At 50.7% G+C, this 18,019-nt stretch overlaps 6 protein-coding genes across 6 annotated transcripts; 5 read left to right on the forward strand and 1 right to left on the reverse strand.

The window, feature by feature from the left end:
* Window positions 1-268: 268 nt before the first annotated feature.
* TGAM01_v208705 (hypothetical protein) lies at window positions 269-1,013 on the forward strand (the record flags this gene model as incomplete). The annotated part of the gene is made up of 2 exons (XM_018806484.1): window positions 269-287; window positions 442-1,013. The coding sequence occupies 2 exons, from the start codon at window positions 269-271 to the stop codon at window positions 1,011-1,013; spliced, it is 591 nt and encodes a 196-aa protein (XP_018660311.1).
* A 668-nt stretch (window positions 1,014-1,681) lies between these two features.
* TGAM01_v208706 (hypothetical protein) lies at window positions 1,682-3,617 on the forward strand (the record flags this gene model as incomplete). The annotated part of the gene is made up of 4 exons (XM_018806483.1): window positions 1,682-1,867; window positions 1,932-2,005; window positions 2,074-3,446; window positions 3,505-3,617. The coding sequence occupies 4 exons, from the start codon at window positions 1,682-1,684 to the stop codon at window positions 3,615-3,617; spliced, it is 1,746 nt and encodes a 581-aa protein (XP_018660310.1).
* Window positions 3,618-4,470: 853 nt separating this feature from the next.
* On the forward strand, window positions 4,471-5,067 carry TGAM01_v208707 (hypothetical protein; the record flags this gene model as incomplete). Its single annotated transcript, XM_018806482.1, has 1 exon — window positions 4,471-5,067. The coding sequence occupies one exon, from the start codon at window positions 4,471-4,473 to the stop codon at window positions 5,065-5,067; it is 597 nt and encodes a 198-aa protein (XP_018660309.1).
* A 3,509-nt stretch (window positions 5,068-8,576) lies between these two features.
* Window positions 8,577-10,294, forward strand: TGAM01_v208708 (major facilitator superfamily transporter; the record flags this gene model as incomplete). Its single annotated transcript, XM_018806481.1, has 3 exons — window positions 8,577-8,646; window positions 8,710-9,075; window positions 9,141-10,294. The coding sequence occupies 3 exons, from the start codon at window positions 8,577-8,579 to the stop codon at window positions 10,292-10,294; spliced, it is 1,590 nt and encodes a 529-aa protein (XP_018660308.1).
* A 945-nt stretch (window positions 10,295-11,239) lies between these two features.
* On the forward strand, window positions 11,240-12,448 carry TGAM01_v208710 (hypothetical protein; the record flags this gene model as incomplete). Its single annotated transcript, XM_018806480.2, has 1 exon — window positions 11,240-12,448. One exon carries the CDS (start codon window positions 11,240-11,242, stop codon window positions 12,446-12,448), a length of 1,209 nt encoding a protein of 402 aa, XP_018660307.2.
* A 561-nt stretch (window positions 12,449-13,009) lies between these two features.
* Window positions 13,010-14,649, reverse strand: TGAM01_v208709 (APSES transcription factor Xbp1; the record flags this gene model as incomplete). The annotated part of the gene is made up of 4 exons (XM_018806479.2): window positions 13,010-13,803; window positions 13,863-13,947; window positions 14,011-14,126; window positions 14,202-14,649. 4 exons carry the CDS (start codon window positions 14,647-14,649, stop codon window positions 13,010-13,012), a joined length of 1,443 nt encoding a protein of 480 aa, XP_018660306.2.
* Between the last annotated feature and the right edge of the window lie 3,370 nt (window positions 14,650-18,019).

Genomic DNA, 18,019 nt, shown 5'->3' on the forward strand with positions numbered 1-18,019 from the left:
CTGCATGAAGTGCCACGTAGAGCCTCTTGTTTACTGTTAGTGAAGGAATTATGGAGTACCTCAACCTACACTGAGCCCAACCACAGTTATCATCGGTAAAATGGTACTGCCAGCTATCAGATGATTGGACCAAATGGATAAAGTTGAAACAACAAAAAGATAATTTTCCAGTCTCACTCTTCGCCCGACCAATCAATCTACGCCGCACACTGCTCTGCTCTGCCGCGCCAAGCGGTGGAAATATGAAGAAAAACCTAGACTGATCTCCATGCAGAACACCGAGTTCAGTATCTGCTATTATGGTGTACTTCTTCACTTTGCCAACTGGCTTCGATCTGCACCTGAAACGTCTATCTAAGCAGATACTGCATACAATAAAGGCCCAATAGAATCTATAGATCCAATAGCGCAAAGTCCACTGAAACCTAAAACATCTCTTAGCCTGCGGAGGCGGAGTTCGGACTCCCGGTGGCCCAAAAGTCCGAATTACAAAGCGCAGAATTGGCCAGTTACGTCTGCTCAGCATCATCAAGTCCAGTCCTGGCACCGCCAAAGCACGGCTAAACGGACGCGGTCGCAAAGTCTGCCACTTCATCGACAAGCGTATCGCTGGCCCCCGCCGTTTTCGCGGGATGCGGTACCCGGATAGGCTGGATAGGCTGAGAGAACTGGAGGCCGGGCACCATCTTGTGCGCTTCGGAGCGTTGGTGTGGCTGGCTCGTTATCGAAAAGAGCCCCGTCAGGCACGGCATTCGCAGCAGCCAGGCGTCATAGATTGGTTGGCCGACGCCTGCATGCGTGCATTTGCTGGCTGCGCTGGGCAACTAGCAGCAGCAATAGCCCCGTCAACGACGCCGTGGCCTGCGGGCATCTGGAGAGGCAATCGCGGAGTTGCAGCAATCAGGGCCGGTCGCGCTGACATGCTTTGCAGCTCGCATGGCGTCGCAGAAACACAAGGCAGAGGTGCTGCAGATACCGACTGGAATATGGAGGCGTCATCTATACCAGCCTAACTCCGTCGACACGGGCTCAACCATGGCGTCAGACAGCAGGCTGGGACTTTTGGTGGTGCGCCATCCCTCGAATCCTGGTCGACCTTCCCCCCTGGGCCCCGGATTCTGGTTCCGAGTCCACTCAAGGGCGTCCACGCGATTGACGGCAGCTTGAGATTAGACTTGGCGGCTTGCGGTTTGTGTTTGGGCTTCTGCGAGCGCTTCCTTGGATCCACCCGCCAGCGATACCTTATCAATGCGCAGAGCCCATGCCCCGGTTTGCTGGGAGACGCAGCATGGACTGCTAGACATGTAATAGTAAGCTCAGACTCCAGGCAAATCGCTGCGTCGGGCTTGCTCATCTCGCGTCTCTCCTCCCGAACCTTGTCTACCTCCTTCTCGTCCTCTTGTGTATATATCTGTACATAATACTACATGGCCGTTCCCTCTGTTCGCGGAAAGTACCGAGTAGCTTCATTCCAGTGAGAAATGAGACTGAGTCAAGCTTTGCGCCGGCATCACAACTCCGAAAGCTACTTGATAGCTTTCCCAACCTGAGCTGAGCGCGTCCGCCATCAGCAACCCCCGACTTAATTTCCCGCCCTCGGACAAAGCCGCCTTGAATCGCATCAACTCAGTCGGCATTTCTCAATCATTTCCAGCCTCAGAAGACGCATCGAATTCACAACATGGCTGGGCCGAAGCGGAGAGGTGACGGGCGGAGTCCAAGTCCGACGGTTCGCGAAATCGACGATCGCAACTCGGACCTCACAGAAACATCCCAATTGCTTGGCACTAATGGGTTTGGAGCAAGGAAAGACAGTTGGGACAACGATCTTGATTTTCAGCATTTGCCCTGGTGGCGCAGGCCCTCTGTATGCTGTCCTATGATGCCGACGTGCAGTTCGCAATACAAATAAGACCTAACAAGCATTGCAGGTATTCTGGCTTCTCGGTCCTTATGCCGTCTTCACCCTCGCTTTTGGCGGCATCATCGTTCCCAAGCTCAACTTGTAAGCAATAATCGAGTAATCCTGTCAACCGCTTGCAGGTCGCTAATAATACTTGCTCGATAATACAGAATCTTAGATCTTGTCTGCAAGCAATACTTTGCTGACGAACAGCTCGCTGACCCCCAATTCACGTATAAGCCCATCGTATTGGGGTCCGACAACCCGCAATGCAACATTCCAGCCGTTCAGCGAAACGTCGCTGAATTCATGCTGACCCTCAACCTCGTCATCGGTGGTCTGAGTGCCATTGTTGCTCCAAAGCTGGGCCATCTCTCTGACCGCTATGGCCGACGAAAGCTGATGGCTCTTGCATCCTGCGGTGGTGTTCTAAGTGAGATTGTTACCATCCTCTGCGCCAAATACCCTCAGACATTCAACTACCGGTGGATGATTCTCGGCGCTGTCTTCGATGGCATTACGGGCTCTTTTACCGCTGGCAGCATTCTCAGTCAGTCCTACACTAGCGACTGCACTCCTCCATCCAAGAGAGCCGTGTCCATTGGTTATATCCACGCCTGTCTCTTCACCGGTCTCGCTCTTGGCCCTCTCATGGCCGGTTATTTCGTCAAATGGACTGGAACGCTCATCTCAATCTTCTATGTTGCTCTCGGCTGCCACACATTCTTCATTCTCTTTGTCCGCTTCGTGTTGCCAGAGTCCCTCTCAAAGCGAAGGCAGCTGCTAGCCCGTGAGAAGTTGCTAAGGTCTGAAGCTGAGCAAGCCGGCAATGAGGGGTCATCATCTCGCCTCCTTCATAACCCCTTTGCGACCCTCAAGATCTTGTGGCCAACTGGCCCCGGAACCTCTTCAAGACTCCGAATCAATTTGGTCGCACTAGCCGTTGCTGATACCATCATCATGGGGTCCATGATGGCCGTGGGTAACGTGCTGATGCTCTACAGCGAGTACATGTTCGGCTGGGGCAACTTTGAGACGTCTCGTTTCATTTCCTCCTTGTCCATGATCCGTGTCTTTGTTCTGATGGCCATCTTCCCGATAATCAACTACGTCTTCCGCATCCGGCCAGCAGCACGCCGGCGACGAGAGTCCGGGGCACCCCTCATAGAAGCAAACTCTGGAGCGGACAATCTAGACGTTTGGATTCTCAGATTTGCTTTGACATCGGATTTGCTGGGATGCTTCGGATATCTCTTTTCTCGGAATCAACACCTCTTTTTTGCCAGTGGAATGGTCACTGCCCTCGGAGGCCTAGGAAGCGCCACCGTCCAAGCAGCTGTCACCAAGCATGTTCCCGCGTCGCGCATTGGGCAGGTTCTTGGCGCTGTTGGGTTCATGCAGGCACTCTCACGAGTCGTTGGGCCCGTCCTATTCAACGGCTTGTATGCGATGACAGTTGGGGTGTTCCCACAAGCCATCTTTGTACTGCTTGCTGGACTCTTCGGCATTGGCCTGACATGTGCTTTTATCTTGAAGCCTCATAGTATGTATATCCATATCAACTCTTGTGGTCTCTCACATGCTAACAAAACTTTTAATAGTCCACTGGGAAGAAATTGGAGAGGAACAGGATGAGCAGCCACCAAGTCAACCCTCGAGGCGTCTCGACGACAGCGCTGCCCTCCTAACAGCCAACGAGGAAGCGATTATTTAGATGCAGATGAACCGGGCGGTGCACTCTTGGGAAGCGGTTTTTTGTCTTTAAGCGTTGTGTCTTTAGCGGTTTGCGGCGTAGCGGTCTGTGCGGGAGATGATTTCCTTCGACAAGTGGCGAGAATTACAAGGAGAATAATCCAAAAGCGATTGGACATATTGACTGGCTTATTGGAAGGATACGGGAAGTATCAAGCAGCTGTTGCATCTGAAGAGGGGATTTGGCACGATATGTAATGTTAGAATATACGATAGAAGGTAACCAAATAAACTGTACAATGTAGCTGTATTTCATTCAGCCTTATATAGGCGAAGCCCATCTATAAGTCAATTCAGTCTACCTACCTAGGTACTAGCTGGGGCAAACTGAAGCTCTCTCACCAGCCATTGAGCGACCGATCCTAGCGAGCCGAGACATTTTTCTCCACATCGCAGAGAAAACAAAACTAATCAAATCGACGACTCGGCCCCGCTCCTCCAAAACAAACATTCTTAAATCTCACAAGTCTCACAATCTCACGCTCACATCTCACTTATATATTAAATTAGCAGACGCCAGTTAGTTTTCGCTTACTTTTCTCTTCTTAAACTCATGAGTCTAGTTCTTCAAAGTCTAGCTCATCGATCGGGTTAGTTACAGCTGGATTTAAATTTACATACACTGCCACTTTGGCTCTCTCGTTTTCAAGTTTCGCTGACGTATGAGACTTTTAACATGACTCGGACGGTTTACAGCTTCGAATAGATTGTTATTGTTCCGAGCGAGCCAACTTGTCAAGCAACGTTGTTCAGCTCACCCTACTACAGCATCTAAACTAGATTGTCTCAAGAAACCATCATTTGTCAGAGGCGTCATGACTTCAACCAACACCGACGGCATGAACATCAAATTCGGCCCCTTCGAGGTCACCAAGCAAGTCTTCCTCACAACGCCCCATTCCTACGGCCTCGTCAACCTCAAACCTCTCCTCCCAGGCCACATCCTCATCTGCCCGCTCAAGCCGCACCGCCGCCTGCTGGACCTCTCCCCCGCCGAGACAACAGATCTCTTCACCACCGTGCAGCTCGCGCAGAAGCTCCTCGCGAAGCTCTACTTCCCCGATCCGTCGGACTTCACATCCGGCAGCTTCACCGTCGCGCTTCAGGACGGCGCCGACGCGGGCCAGACGATCCCGCACGTGCACGTCCACATTATCCCCCGCAGAAAGGGCGACATGGGCGAGGCGGCAGACGAGATTTACGTCAAGCTGTCCGGCGAGGAGGCGAATGTAGGAGGCGCCTTGTGGGATCGTGAGCATGGGAGACCGCAGCCGGCGGGGAAGATGCCGAGCATTGAGGATGCAGAACGCAATCTGCGGACAATGGAGCAGATGATTGAGGAGGCGGACAAGTATAAGTCTGTGCTGGGAGAGATGGGTGTCGGCAGCGCCAAGGCAGGTGAGCGACTGTGAGGGCTGCGAGGAAATGTTTGGCAAGGAGGCTTTGTGGAACCTAGATACTGTCACTGCATATGCGGTGTAACGTCTGCAGAGGTCATGAAGTTGTAGTATTGACACAGGTCGCTTATTTATTGAAGCTTATAGAGAGACGTATTGGTTAATAACGATGAATTGCGTATATGTCAGATGGAGGAGCATAATAGTCTGGAGAATCGTGCTACCACAACGTCACTTTAGCAGCAAAGGGCAGGAGACTAAGCCAGCCTCATTGGGGGTGAATCCATCTTCTTTCGGTATTATCTGTAAATTATCATGACTTGCTCGCCCAGAGCCGCGCATTCCCTTTAGGACAGTAGGACTCCTAAGATGAACTCCTATCAGTTATTACAATTTGAAAAAAAAAAAGGCATTTTGCGATTGGACAAGCATAAGTGCCAAACGACGGCTGTGTACTGTTACAACTGAAACTCCCGTTGCAACCAAATAATGTTGAATGCAACACAGAGTTGCAAGATCACCATTCGCAATGCATTGCAGTCGGTATAGCCGAAGTTGATTCGCGCCCCGAGACCGGCGAGGCGATAGTCGGCATCCGGTTGCCGCTCACAACAGATGGGAGAAAGCATCAAAATTGCAGACCCGTGAGGTTTACAACAAAGAATTGGTTTCTTATCGTCCCCAATGATCCAGAATATCGGATGCTCAGCGCCCAGGCGTCATTTATAGCTTTTGTGCCACAAATTCAGCCACTTTTGGCCAACAATACCTCGATTCGATTCTTCTTTATCAGTACTTTCCGCTTTCTTTCCTATATATCGCGTTGGCTGAAGATGCTCCACCCAGTGTGGCCCAGTCCTCGGGAACTAGATGAAGTCTTTGTCTAGCGCTCCCTGGATAGATGCATAAAGCCTGCGGTCATTCTCCACCTTGAAAGATTCTTTTTCCTTGTCTGGCGCCGAGGCCATCGAAGAAGATGGAAAAGAGTGGAGGGGGGGTGGGAAGCCCTCAGGGTTCGGCTCCGCGCCATCGAGTGTCCACACGCCAAGTTCGAGGTCGTCGGAGAGGCGTCCCGGGTCTGGCGTTTGACGGTCTGTCTGCTCGTCTCCTTTGCGACACCCGCACGGGAAGCCGGTCATGAGGCTGTGAGACTAGATGAATCTCAGCACAAATAGGTGCAAGCTATCCATTGGCTGTTTCCGGGGTAGCACTCGACCAGACCGCCAGTTTGCTCTCACGCTGCGTTTCGAGACACATTCCAGGCCCCAAGGTGAGCGGCGGGGGAAGACTGGAAGGGAGACAGAAGAGAGATTGAGGAGGGGCACGAGGCGGGGGACATCCTCCGGGTGATTCATTGGCGCAGATCCAGATGCTTGTGGGCCACAGCCGGTGCCTGTCTGCTGCTGGCGCCTGCGTCTCTTCTCGCAATTTCTGCGGGATTCGATGCCTGCAGCAGCTCACCGGGCGACATCCAGTGACGCTTCTACTGTAGACAGCCACAGCCGTCATTCCATCTTGGTCTGATTTGCCCTTTTGGCTGGCCAAACCGCTGCAGATCCAAAGTTAGTGCGGGAAAGCCGCATAAGCTGATTAAATTGGAGTTGGAGGCTGGAGGGAGCAAAAGTGTGTAGCGTGACCGTGCAAAAACTGGCACCACGGCTCGAGACCTACCTATCTCGCAATCTGTGATATTAAGTAATGGCTACTCAGGCCGTCCGCGCTTGTATGAGGATATTGACCCCAGCAAACCGAGCCGAGATGGCTCGATCCAGCAGGTTCTAGGCTATGCATGCAAGTACAGGCATGCAATTGATCCCCATCTTCGCTCGGCTGTCAATCTTACTGTCTGTCGCATGGGACAATGGCCGGCTTGCATCCGAAACGACTTATCGCTGCTCCTGGTCCTTTCTGGCGCGAGCCGCATGAGGATGCGAAAAGGGCAGCGCAGCATGGTGAGTGCGCGGCTCAATCGTAGAGCATGCGAATGGCATGAGTTAGTTGACTTGTCTCTGACGATGTTGTCCGTCACGACGCCTGGATCCTGGTCATAGCGGCCATCGTCATCGTTTTGTCATTGTCATGCGATCATCTGTTTCTCATCGCAAAGTCATGATGGCGACAACATTGCCGCTCTACAAGTATCTCAACGGCCGAAGCAGCGGCATTGTCAGCATCAACCACGGCCGACATATGAAGCCATCAAGTAATGGATGGATACTCCTAGCAGAAGAGATCTCCGGTGAAGGCGTCGGCTCGTCGGCGTCGCACTGACAATCTCGCAGCGACATGCAGAAGTTGTCTAGGCTTTACCGTCTTGGGTGGAGCGCCGCGACGCAGGGAAAATTCTACGGGCCAATTGCCAAGCCCAATTGGCCGCGCGTCTGCGATAGATGCATATACTGTGTAGTGGCGCCTCGAATCTGCACTGCACCTCAAAACTCCTAGTTCGGAGCGGAAAAAGAGGTTAAAAGTTGCAGGCAGCGATAAGCCAATGGCAGGGCATGTGATGTCTGGATCCGAGCGCAACACGAGACTAACAAGCCCCCTCTATCAAGAGAACAAGGTGAGCTAGAGTTGCTAGGTTGTTAGTTGATCGGCTCTTCCCTAACTTCGCCTCCTCGGTTGAGTGGTTTTCCTCTTCTCTCCTCGCTTGGGAGGTACCGACACTGATTCGCGGTTCGGGGATTAGGAGACTGGCATCAGCATCGCGGAGCGTGCGGACGAGCATCATTCGTCTTCCCCGGATGTGGCGTTTTCTCGGAAACAATGGATTGTGACGCAGCAGATCCGTTGCTCGACTTCTTTAGCATGACCAGAATTGGATTCTGTCATTGAAAACAGCTGTTGTCGCAGCTGTTAGGCAGTTGAATCAGAGCGAGACATGTCGCCTAGCAGTATAGAGCCAAGCGATAGTAAAACCCCCGGGGTACGACGCTTGCGGCTGCTGCCAGAGGCTAAAATACTCGCGAGGGTGCCTAGCGTGTGGCTCGTGCGGCCTCGCTTGCTGCATACTGCTGCGACTCTGCATGCAGGCCCTGTCTCAACCCCCACATGCCACACGGGGCCACACGCCTTACATGCATGTCTCTCTTATCGATGCATTCGGCTCCACCAGCTGCCACCGTCCAGGCACTGTACCTCACTGTGCGCTCCCACCTTGGCAGACACCACGCCTTGAAATAGGCCTGCTCCCACCATCTTTCTCTCGCCTTCTGCCAACCTTTCTCAACAAAGATCCTCCATCAGCTCAGGTCATCCGTCTCTAGAACTCTGTTGCTTCGTTCTTGCCACTCTCGTGTGCGGGGCTTAGCAACATTCGCTTTGAACACATCAGCATAAACATTTCCCACCGCTCTTACTTATATCTGCTTTCGCCTCCGCGCTCAACTCGTCATCTTTTACGACTCGCGCAGCCAACCAACTCCAGAGAGAAACTCAAGCCTCTCTATACGCACACAACACACGCACTTCTTCGCATCTGTGCCTGTGTCTGTTGTCGTAAGCTCATACCAAACAGAGAAGACATGGTCCTAACAAAGCAGGCACGTCTTCGCAACCCGGACGACTTCCCAACCCTTCAACTATTCCTCCTCGGTAAGTCATCTCTCTGTCGTCTAGAGAGGAAGATGGAAGACATCTAAGCTAACATCTACGAAGCTATTGTTCGCCTTGCTGAGCCAATCGCCCTCACTTCCATCTTTCCCTATGCCTGGGCTCTTGTTAAGAGATTCAACATCGGAAGCGAGCAAGATGCCGCCTTCTACTCGGGTCTCCTCATCTCATCCTTCGCCCTCGCCGAGGCCCTGATGGGCATGTACTGGGGCGGCTTGTCTGATCGCATCGGCCGCAAGCCCGTACTGATTCTCGGATGTGTGGGAACCATGTTCAGCATGGTCATGGTGGGATTTGCTTCCAACATCTGGATCGCCTTGGCTGGGCGCGCAATCGGAGGTCTTCTCAACGGCAACATTGGCGTCATCCAGACCATGGTCGGTGAACTTGTCACCAAGCCTGAGCACGAACGTAAGTACTCTGTTCCAGATGCGTCCTGAGTGTCATTGGACAAGATTTGCTAACAATCTCATCAGCGCGCGCTTTCTCCGTCATGCCTTTTGTGTGGAGCATTGGAACCATTATTGGCCCTTGCATTGGTGGAACCTTTGCTGACCCTCACGAGTCGTGGCCCAATGCTTTCCCCAAAGGCTGCTTGTTCGAGCGATATCCCTATCTCCTGCCCAACCTCGTCTGCGCCGCTCTCTTGTTCGTCAGCATCGTCATGGGATTCTTCCTCTTAGAGGAAACTCACCCTGATATGCAACCTCGAGTTCTACTCCCCGCAGATACCTATGTTTCAGAAGAGACCCCGCTGCTCGAGACTTCAGACGCCATCAAGCGACCAGCGGTGGACCTTCGCGCGGAGACCTATGGAACTATTCGAGACAGCAGCAGCGAGGAGTGCCCGGAGCGAAGCTCAAACGATATGCCTACGGAAAAGACGAAGCCTGCCCGTATCTGGAACCAGCGCATCGTCGGCTTCATCGTGTCTCTGTGCATCTTCACCTACCACTCAATGACCTACGATCACCTCATGCCAATCTTCTTTGAAGATGAGCGTGTTTCGGTAAATACCCTCTCCAAACTCGGTGCTTCTTCACCCTTCTACTCTCCTGGTGGCTTGGGCCTTTCCCTTCGCGAAGTGGGCATGATCATGGCTGTCAATGGAGTAATCGCTCTCTTTGTCCAGGCCTTCGTCTTCCCCTTGGCAGCGGAAAGGTTCGGTGTGTTCCGACTCTTCCTCATTGTCACGGTTCTGCACCCCATCATCTATGCAATTGTTCCAATGCTGCTTTTCGTCCCCGAATCCTGCCTCTTCCCCGCCATCTACCTGTGCCTTGCTGTACGCAACGTCCTCTCCATCACACTCTACCCCCTCCTCCTTATCCTAATCAAAGGAGCTACCCCTTCCGCGAGTGCCTTGGGCAAAGTCAATGGCTTAGCCGCCAGCGCTGGAGCTGCTTGTCGCATGATTGCCCCGCCAATCGCAGGCTACCTCTACACGTTGGGCAGCCAGATTGACTGCACTGCGTTGGCATGGTACGCTAGTTCTCTGGTCGCCATTGCCGGTGCTATCCACTGCTTCACCGTTCCCCGCGATCGTGATTGCTCACGATCCAAGGACGACGCTGAGCGACAACATACCCCTGCCACCCCCGCTGAAGTTTCAGTCGAGGATGTGGAGTGAATAACAATCATAAAATGATTTTTGACTAAAAAAAAAAGAAAGAAGAGAAGAATGAATAGACAAAAAAAGTCTCTTACACACGGCATCCTCCTGGTAGGAGCTGTCACATTCCTAAAGGAACGTCATCTGCAAGTAGCAGTGGCGGATTAGTTGATTTTGATTAACAGGTTCTACGCACGAATAAACGGCGCTTTTTTTTAATGGAGCGAGGCTCAGGTGGCTATATACCCCATGGCGCAGGTTGATATTGGCTGATAGTACATTTGGGTGTGGCGCATTGGGAGAACATACAGACGATATTCAAGAACGCGCACACATATCCATTTTTGTATCTGCATCTGGAGTTGGCTGAATTTGTTGGAGTTTGGGGGCACGGAAAAGTGTATTTTGATACCATATATATTTCTCTCTTCTGTCCTCAAAATGAAAAGGACTAGATAGTATTAGAGATTAGAAAAGATAGCAATAACAGTGCTGTTTGAAAAAGTAAGACTTGTTTGCTGATTGAAGTGATTTCGGCTCGTTGGTAGTACAGATGCCGCTTCCTCTGTGAGCGGAAATTGCTGCTAGAAGAAGAACTTAATGAGATTCGAAATTAAAGAAAGCAGGTCGAGCAACAATACTCAAGTATAAATGCAAAGGTGTTTGTTTTGCAAACCATGTTGGATATTCTTCTGTCTGTTACCGCATGTCAAGCCTTTAATTCGTTGGCCGCTAGTATTAGGAACTAGAGGATCAAGCGTCGAGATCGATCTGACAAAATTTTGTCTCCTCATACTCAAGATTGCCCCACTCCGAATCAAGCTCTGCCTGCTGTACATGCACCTCTTACAGCAACAGCGCAGAAAGTCAAAAAGTGAAAAAACACTCTTTAATTCTGCCGTCTTCATTAAATACACAGTATTATACTCAACCGCTATCTAAGTGAGGCGCATCTCCACAGCGATGAGTATAGATCAGCTCGCAGACCAGATTGAGCAGGCCATGAGCCTCGGCCAGCAAAATCCATCCGATGCCACAACTCCAAGCCTTCCGCCGGCGCTGGCCATCGCCAAGAACAAGTCCGTGGATGAGATCCTCGCAGATCTGAACAAGTCGCCGCTGTTCATGACGGAGATGGAGGACAACGACGACATTGCGGCGCTGCAGGCTCTGGCGTATGAGGGCACGCCGCTGGAGAATGCGACGGATTTCAAGGAGCGTGGAAACGAGTGCTTCAAGGCAAAGGGGTACAGGGACGCAGAGCAGTTTTACGGAAAGGGCATCTCTATTTTGTTTGTGGAGGAGCGGAAACGGGCAAAGGGGGAGATCACAAAGAACCCTGAGACGGGGGAGCCGGATTCTGAGGAGGAGATTAAGCAGCAGAAGGAGACGCTCGAGGCCATGTATGTCAACCGCGCGGCGTGCCATTTGGAGATGCAGAACTACCGCAGCTGCTGGACAGACTGTGCGGCGGCCATACGGCTCAACCCGCGCAACGTGAAGGCGTATTATCGCAGTGGAAAGGCGCTGCTGGCGGTGGATCGCATAGAGGAGGCAGACGACGTGTGTGCCAGAGGTCTGGCTATTGAACCGGAAAATAAAGCCCTAAGGACCGTCGCCGACGGCATCATCAAGCGCGCAAAGACGCTGGATGAGCTGAAGCGCAAGGCGGCGGAGAGGGAGGCCAAGAAGCAGCGTAGGGCACTGCTCCTCAAGGCAGCGCTTGCGGCGAGAGGCATCAAGACGCGCAAGACGGAGCAGCCGCCTGAGATGGAAGACGCAAAGATTACACTCGTGCCTAACGAGGACGATCCTTCGTCCGAGCTGGCGTTTCCGACGGTTCTGCTCTACCCGCTGCATTTGGAGTCTGATTTCATCAAGGCCTTTCAGGAGACGCACACGCTGGAGGACCATTTGGGATATATTCTCCCATTGCCTTGGGATAAGGAGGGCGCGTACACGCTGGCTGGGGTGACGTGTTACGTGGAGACGAAGGAGGGCGGGCTGATCAAGATGGGCAAGAAGGTGCCTCTGCTGAAGGTGCTGGCCGGAGGAAAAGTGGAAGTTGTGGATGAGGTGGTGAGGATATTTGTGGTGCCAACGGCAAAGGCGGATGGATGGGTGAAGGAGTTTAAGGAGAAGAGGGCGGCGGAGAAGGGGGAGAGGAGCTGAAAATGTTAAGTTAGGGACATGAAGATGACATGGTTTTAGAAGGGAAAGCGAAAAGTTTGTTTTTGACGGAAGGTAAAGAGAACCAAGTAAAATAGATGGCACGTATGAGAAGAGAGATGAAGACCTCGATATGGTCCGATTAAGAAATTAGGTTAAACAGCCTAGATTACTACAACACAAGATTAACAAACAAAGAAGCCAAAATTCCAACAATCAATGTAACTTCCGATCAACGAATCCGATGATACAATTGCACCACGCTTTTTGAAGAAACCAACGAACAGAACAAAATCCCCAATCTCGATAAAATCCAGGATTTCCAAATATGCAAGACAAAAACAAAAGGTAAAACAGGTACGCCAACACCTCTCCGAAAGATTATCCCAAACACAAAGAAGAAGAAAACAATCTGATTTGCAAGTGCCAGCCCAATGGGGTATCTTAAAGAGCAATTAGCGAATATTACATAGATGAACGGCTTCAAGATCCAACAGGAAATAAAGAGATAGAGAGAAAGACAAAGAGAAATAATTCTTCAACACCAGCAACACCATCCAGTGGTTAAAGTAAGAGAGGCTTTGGTCGCTTCCTTTTGCGACGTCGCCCGTGAAAGTCTTCGCCGTTGTCTGACATTTCCACAGCCAGTGATGTTGGATGCGCCGTGTCTCGAACATCTGTGGCCAGGCTCAGTAGAACTTCAGCTACCCCCAAGTGCTCTTCTCGATGTGATCCCTCTCCTCCGCTGGGCGAATCCATCGTGATCCGTTCGTCAAAAGCTCGTTTGCGCCGGTTTGGCCCCCATTTTCCCTCAGAAACGTTCACTTCTGTCCGTGACGGACCAAATGCGTTTGTTTTCTCCTTCTGGCATGGATTTTGGCTAGGCACAGCTTGATTCGGAAGAGCACTGCGACTCGATCCAAGCAATATCCTGGTGGCCTCGCGGCTGTCGCACACCATCCTCGGGGTTGAAGCTTCCATAGCGCGGCTATTGGTCATCGATCCATCGACTGGTGTCCAAGCGGAACGATATTGCGACGGTAATATGGGCATAAGTGTAGTCTGGTTCTCCTGTTTACGACGCAATGTATAGTTTTCGACCCGATGAGAGCTGCTCAGTTCACCGACCGCCTTGATGAACCCGCTATTCTGCCTTTGGCGGTATTTCTCGACTTCTTCGGTTGCTTTGAGTATGATTTGCTGATTAATCACCATGCCCTTGCAGTGAGTAGTGTTGAAGGGCGCCGGAGCGCACTCGGAGGGAAACGAAGGGCCAAAGAGAGGAATCAGTGCGCCCGCAATCTTGTGACAGAAAGTCGCACATACCGCTCTAGCACACCGGTAAGGCATCCAATATCCTATTTAGAAGAGGGGCTTGTGAGCGACTAATCGCGGGATCAAATGCTTTTGGGCTTACCTTGGGCTGATACGGCGCCGCCAGTGATACTGGGCGATATTTCTCTCAAACCTGGATTCTGACTCAACATTTGTGCCGGCGTGGTCTGTTGAGAATTAGAAAAAGGCAGAATTCGAGAGGCAAACTAATAGCTCAGTTTGAGCCTTACTTTCGTATACTCCAGGCATTTGAAGAATGGAGTCATGTGAACAAGGCCGACATTGTAATCCCACATGACGGTATAGATCTTTTCCTTGTCTGGTAATCGGAATTCGTATTTAAAAACTGTCGTAAGGTCTAAGTTACTCTCGTTCAAAGGACGACTGGTCTTCTATTTCTTTATTGAGGGAGCCCCCTTACCTTCAATACTTTCTCTTCCCGTCTTCTCGAAAAAGTCCTTTTTTGAACTGTTGTAGGGGATATGTTGGCAGTTTTGTCGTATCTTTCCTAGCGGACTAACGCGAAACCGGCACATCTCTCGATATGATGCTTGATCGATTCCTTCGAAAGGTGCAAAGTTGATCGGCCCCAACGGTTTGAACTTTGTCATGCTGGCGATGCTTGCCGATGGCTCGATCTTCGGCACAGGCGACACATCCACAGCAGTTTGTACTTCCGTCGGCAATAATCTAGATTCGGTCGCTAACACTGAAGAAGACTGTCGAAAGCAAGTAACAGAATAGCCAGGCGAGGCGGGATTCATGAGAGCTTGCAGAGAGAGCATTGTCTTTCCGGTGTCTGTAGGCATCAAATAATCTAGTCGGCATGCAGGAAAAATCCTACCATGTGCTCTGTTGGCTACAAACATGAAGCAAAGTTGCAGAAGAAAGCAAGCGTGGTATTGACTTTGCGATTGGAAGAGGATGCAGGTCCTTCATATAGCTCCCACAAGAATTTCATCAACGGCACGAATGACCAAACGCAGCACCAGATTTCTCACATCCTAGGCTCCCAGCTAGGCAAACAAAATGAGAAGACGATTTGTTTTAAAAGTATCGTCTATCTGGGCAGGGAATCTTGGGCTGCTTGTTTCTTGAATAGGGGGTCACAGATCCGGAGCACAGAGAGGTCGCAGGGATCGATACGTTGAACTATCAACGGTACGGCCGCCGATCATGTGCGTCTTCGATGAGGTTTGCTTCCCAAGCTTCCGGAATGAGATTTCCGAATGCTGAATCTTAATTTCAAGCCTCCAGTATGCATGGGCCTCTTGCTGCTGCGTTTGCAAGTCTCCACCGCGGTTAGAATATCCGGAGATCTCCGCAATAAAGCTCGGAGTGTCGATGTTGGTAGGCAAGCCTTGAAATGTATCTTCTTCAATTATCACGCTGCATGCTGCAATGTATAGATGGAAAAGCTCAAGGTTAATCGTTCTCCAGCTTCGTATCCAAATCCGAATAGGTCCAGTTGCTTCAGGCTCAGGTGCAGTACAGCAAGTATCGCGCGCCCGTTTGCCGCTGATGAACATCTATATTAGCATCATAGACGGGAAGCCAAATTGGTCTCATGGGTCCTAGCTCAGATCATATGGACCCCATCCATAACCTCTGTAGATGAATAAGTACGCGTTACGCACTTCTGGTCATGGAAATGGCGAAAGAAGCCATCGTCTTCGTACACCAACATCCAACCAGCAGTGAAACTCAAATATGCCTTGACCAAACGTGCGCTCGAGGGTATTATACACTAGTTGCCTATCTCATGTTCATGATTCTACTACTGCAGGCATCCGTCGACTTTGAATGGAAGACGACGTTACTCTAGATGAAGCATTCCGGAAAGTCGCTTAGTAGAGCAAATGGGTTCGACGAGCGCAGACATCGGGGTGCCAGACGCAGAACAAGGCAGCCATCTGTTTGAACGTCATTTCTTTTCGTTGACAGAGGCGGCTATCGCCACGGGTAGCTGCATTGGCGGCATTTTTGACCAAATATCCTTCCAGTCGGCTACCACCTTGATGAAGTACGGGAAAGGACAAGAGGTTTAAGGGTTGTGTTCCATGTATCCGTTGACGTTTTCTTCCAACGTGTGGCAGGATATCTTCGAGGTAGCCACGTGTTGAAAACGCGGCATCATATGGCTGTGAGTGCTGATTCGGATCTGCATGTTGTGTCATCAAATTTGAGTGATAACGTTAATATTCCATCCGGTAAGCTGTTCAGGATGATAGTAATGGGATTTCATCCAGGATATCTTTGACCATGCAATGGTAGGCGTACAGGCTCAGTAGTCTCTCAGCCATTACGAACCGATGTACTTCGCTTCTTCCATAACAGGCTCAGCTCAACAAACACAGAGGAAACATCTTCCATGCCACCAATTTAGTATAGAGGCAGAAGCATATGCGTACAGACTCGGGGAAATTCTCCGATGCTGCACAAGTTCAATCATCTTTGACCTTGTGGCAGAGAGCTTGAGCAGAGAAAAGAGAGAGGCTGCCGACTCAATCGCTCTTTTTAGAGCAATACCTATCGCCAAAAGCCATTATCTGTGCTTTTTAATTGCTTGGAATTCTTCTTCCAATCGCAGCTCGCGTCAGAGCATCAAGGTGCAGGGTATATCTGTTAGACGAAGTCTAGGCATCGAGCAGATGTAACAGCTTTCTAATAAGAATGCATACCTTCATTTTTGATCGGAATCAGCATACTCAATGGTAATCGAGTCAAGCCGGGTATACCTATCACACCTGTCAATGCCAGTTATTCTATCACTGAGCAGATTGATTGTCACGGCCCGATAGCTCGGCATTGGCAAGCTATCGGTAGTTGCTCGTACTGGGTATTTGCCCATATGTCATCACGAGATGCAACGTGAGAGACGGAAAGCCTGGTTGGATTACCATACCTCGGTAAATAAAAATGTCCAGCGAGGTAAGGATGTTGTGACAAACGAGCGAGAGGGTTAGGACGGCATAGCTGTCATTATGTCAGATACCCATATTTGGAGAGTGGGAAGTCTTCTGCAGACAAGTTTCCCCTTCTTCCGCATACTTTTATTGATCACATCACTCTCTTGGTCTTTGAAAAGAGGGCGAACAGAGATATTCGCATTTAGCGCCTGCAATATGTCAGACAAACATGGATAGGGGGCAATTAGAAAATGCTCACAGGCAAATGTAACCAGCATGGCACAAGCAGCGCTTCTAATCCCTCAGGGCGGCTTCCGGTGAAAAGTTTCAGATTATGGCACAGTTTTCAGGTGACACACGGGACATTGAACGTAACCTTTGCCCGCGCAGAAATGAGAGAGCGGCGGGTGTTTGCATCTGTTATAATGTAAACGCCTCGTGCTCCGCACTGCATCACCTTTGCACCTGACCGTGAGGACCCAAATTCCATTTTGCAAGTTATTTCAAAAGTGATTCCGTAGTCGGAGGACAAAATTCATTTGCAGCTGCCGTTTGAGGTCCTGCAGTCTGCCGAGGCGTGAGTCCACTCCAACAGGTAGTCGGAAATTAAGTCTTGCTATATCAAGGTTAGTCAAAGCGTAGTCTTCTCTTTCTCCAGGTAGTATCTCTACTAGAAGAGACGATGACTGCAGCTGTTTCGCTTTGGGAGGTAGCATTGTTGTATGAAGACGGATACTCACGTTTGCTGACGCCAACCGACGAGATCTAGGGTAAGAAGAGCACGACTTGCATCATGGACTTCTGAGAAGATTGACGAAAGCTCTTGGTCCTTGTTGATGCTGAGATTAGGCTATTATGACTAAATCATAATGTTCACTGTAATATCAAGTTGAGCACCTGATATAGTAGCTTGGATATCCTGTTTGAAAAGAGTTCATGGCAGGGGCGTATATGAGAGATCAAGCGAGCTCATGCCTATGAGCTGTTAGTGGGTGAAAGAGAACAAGAACCAATAACGGAAGGACGTCTCTGCCGGTTCCTGATAGCATTTTTAAAAGGCCTTAGATGCTTGTCATGCCCTATTCTTGCGAGTTCAAAAGTTGTAAATTACATGGAATCGAAAACGAGTGCAGTGCACTCGTGGAATTCGATCGCCCATCTTGGTTCCTGGTACTTCAGATGGTTACCGGCCAGGTACCCGCTCGTCGCTGGATCGCCTTGCGGTACCTCCCCGCCATCTCACTCTGGGCTCACCGCCCGATACCCTGATTGGCCGGCCGCCTCGCTTCTGCCTCAGGCATGTATAACGCGTCCCACTATCGATGCCCGC

This window comes from Trichoderma gamsii (genome assembly GCF_001481775.2).
Source record: "Trichoderma gamsii strain T6085 chromosome Unknown Scaffold_38.2, whole genome shotgun sequence".
NCBI classification, from domain to species: Eukaryota; Fungi; Ascomycota; class Sordariomycetes; order Hypocreales; family Hypocreaceae; genus Trichoderma; species Trichoderma gamsii.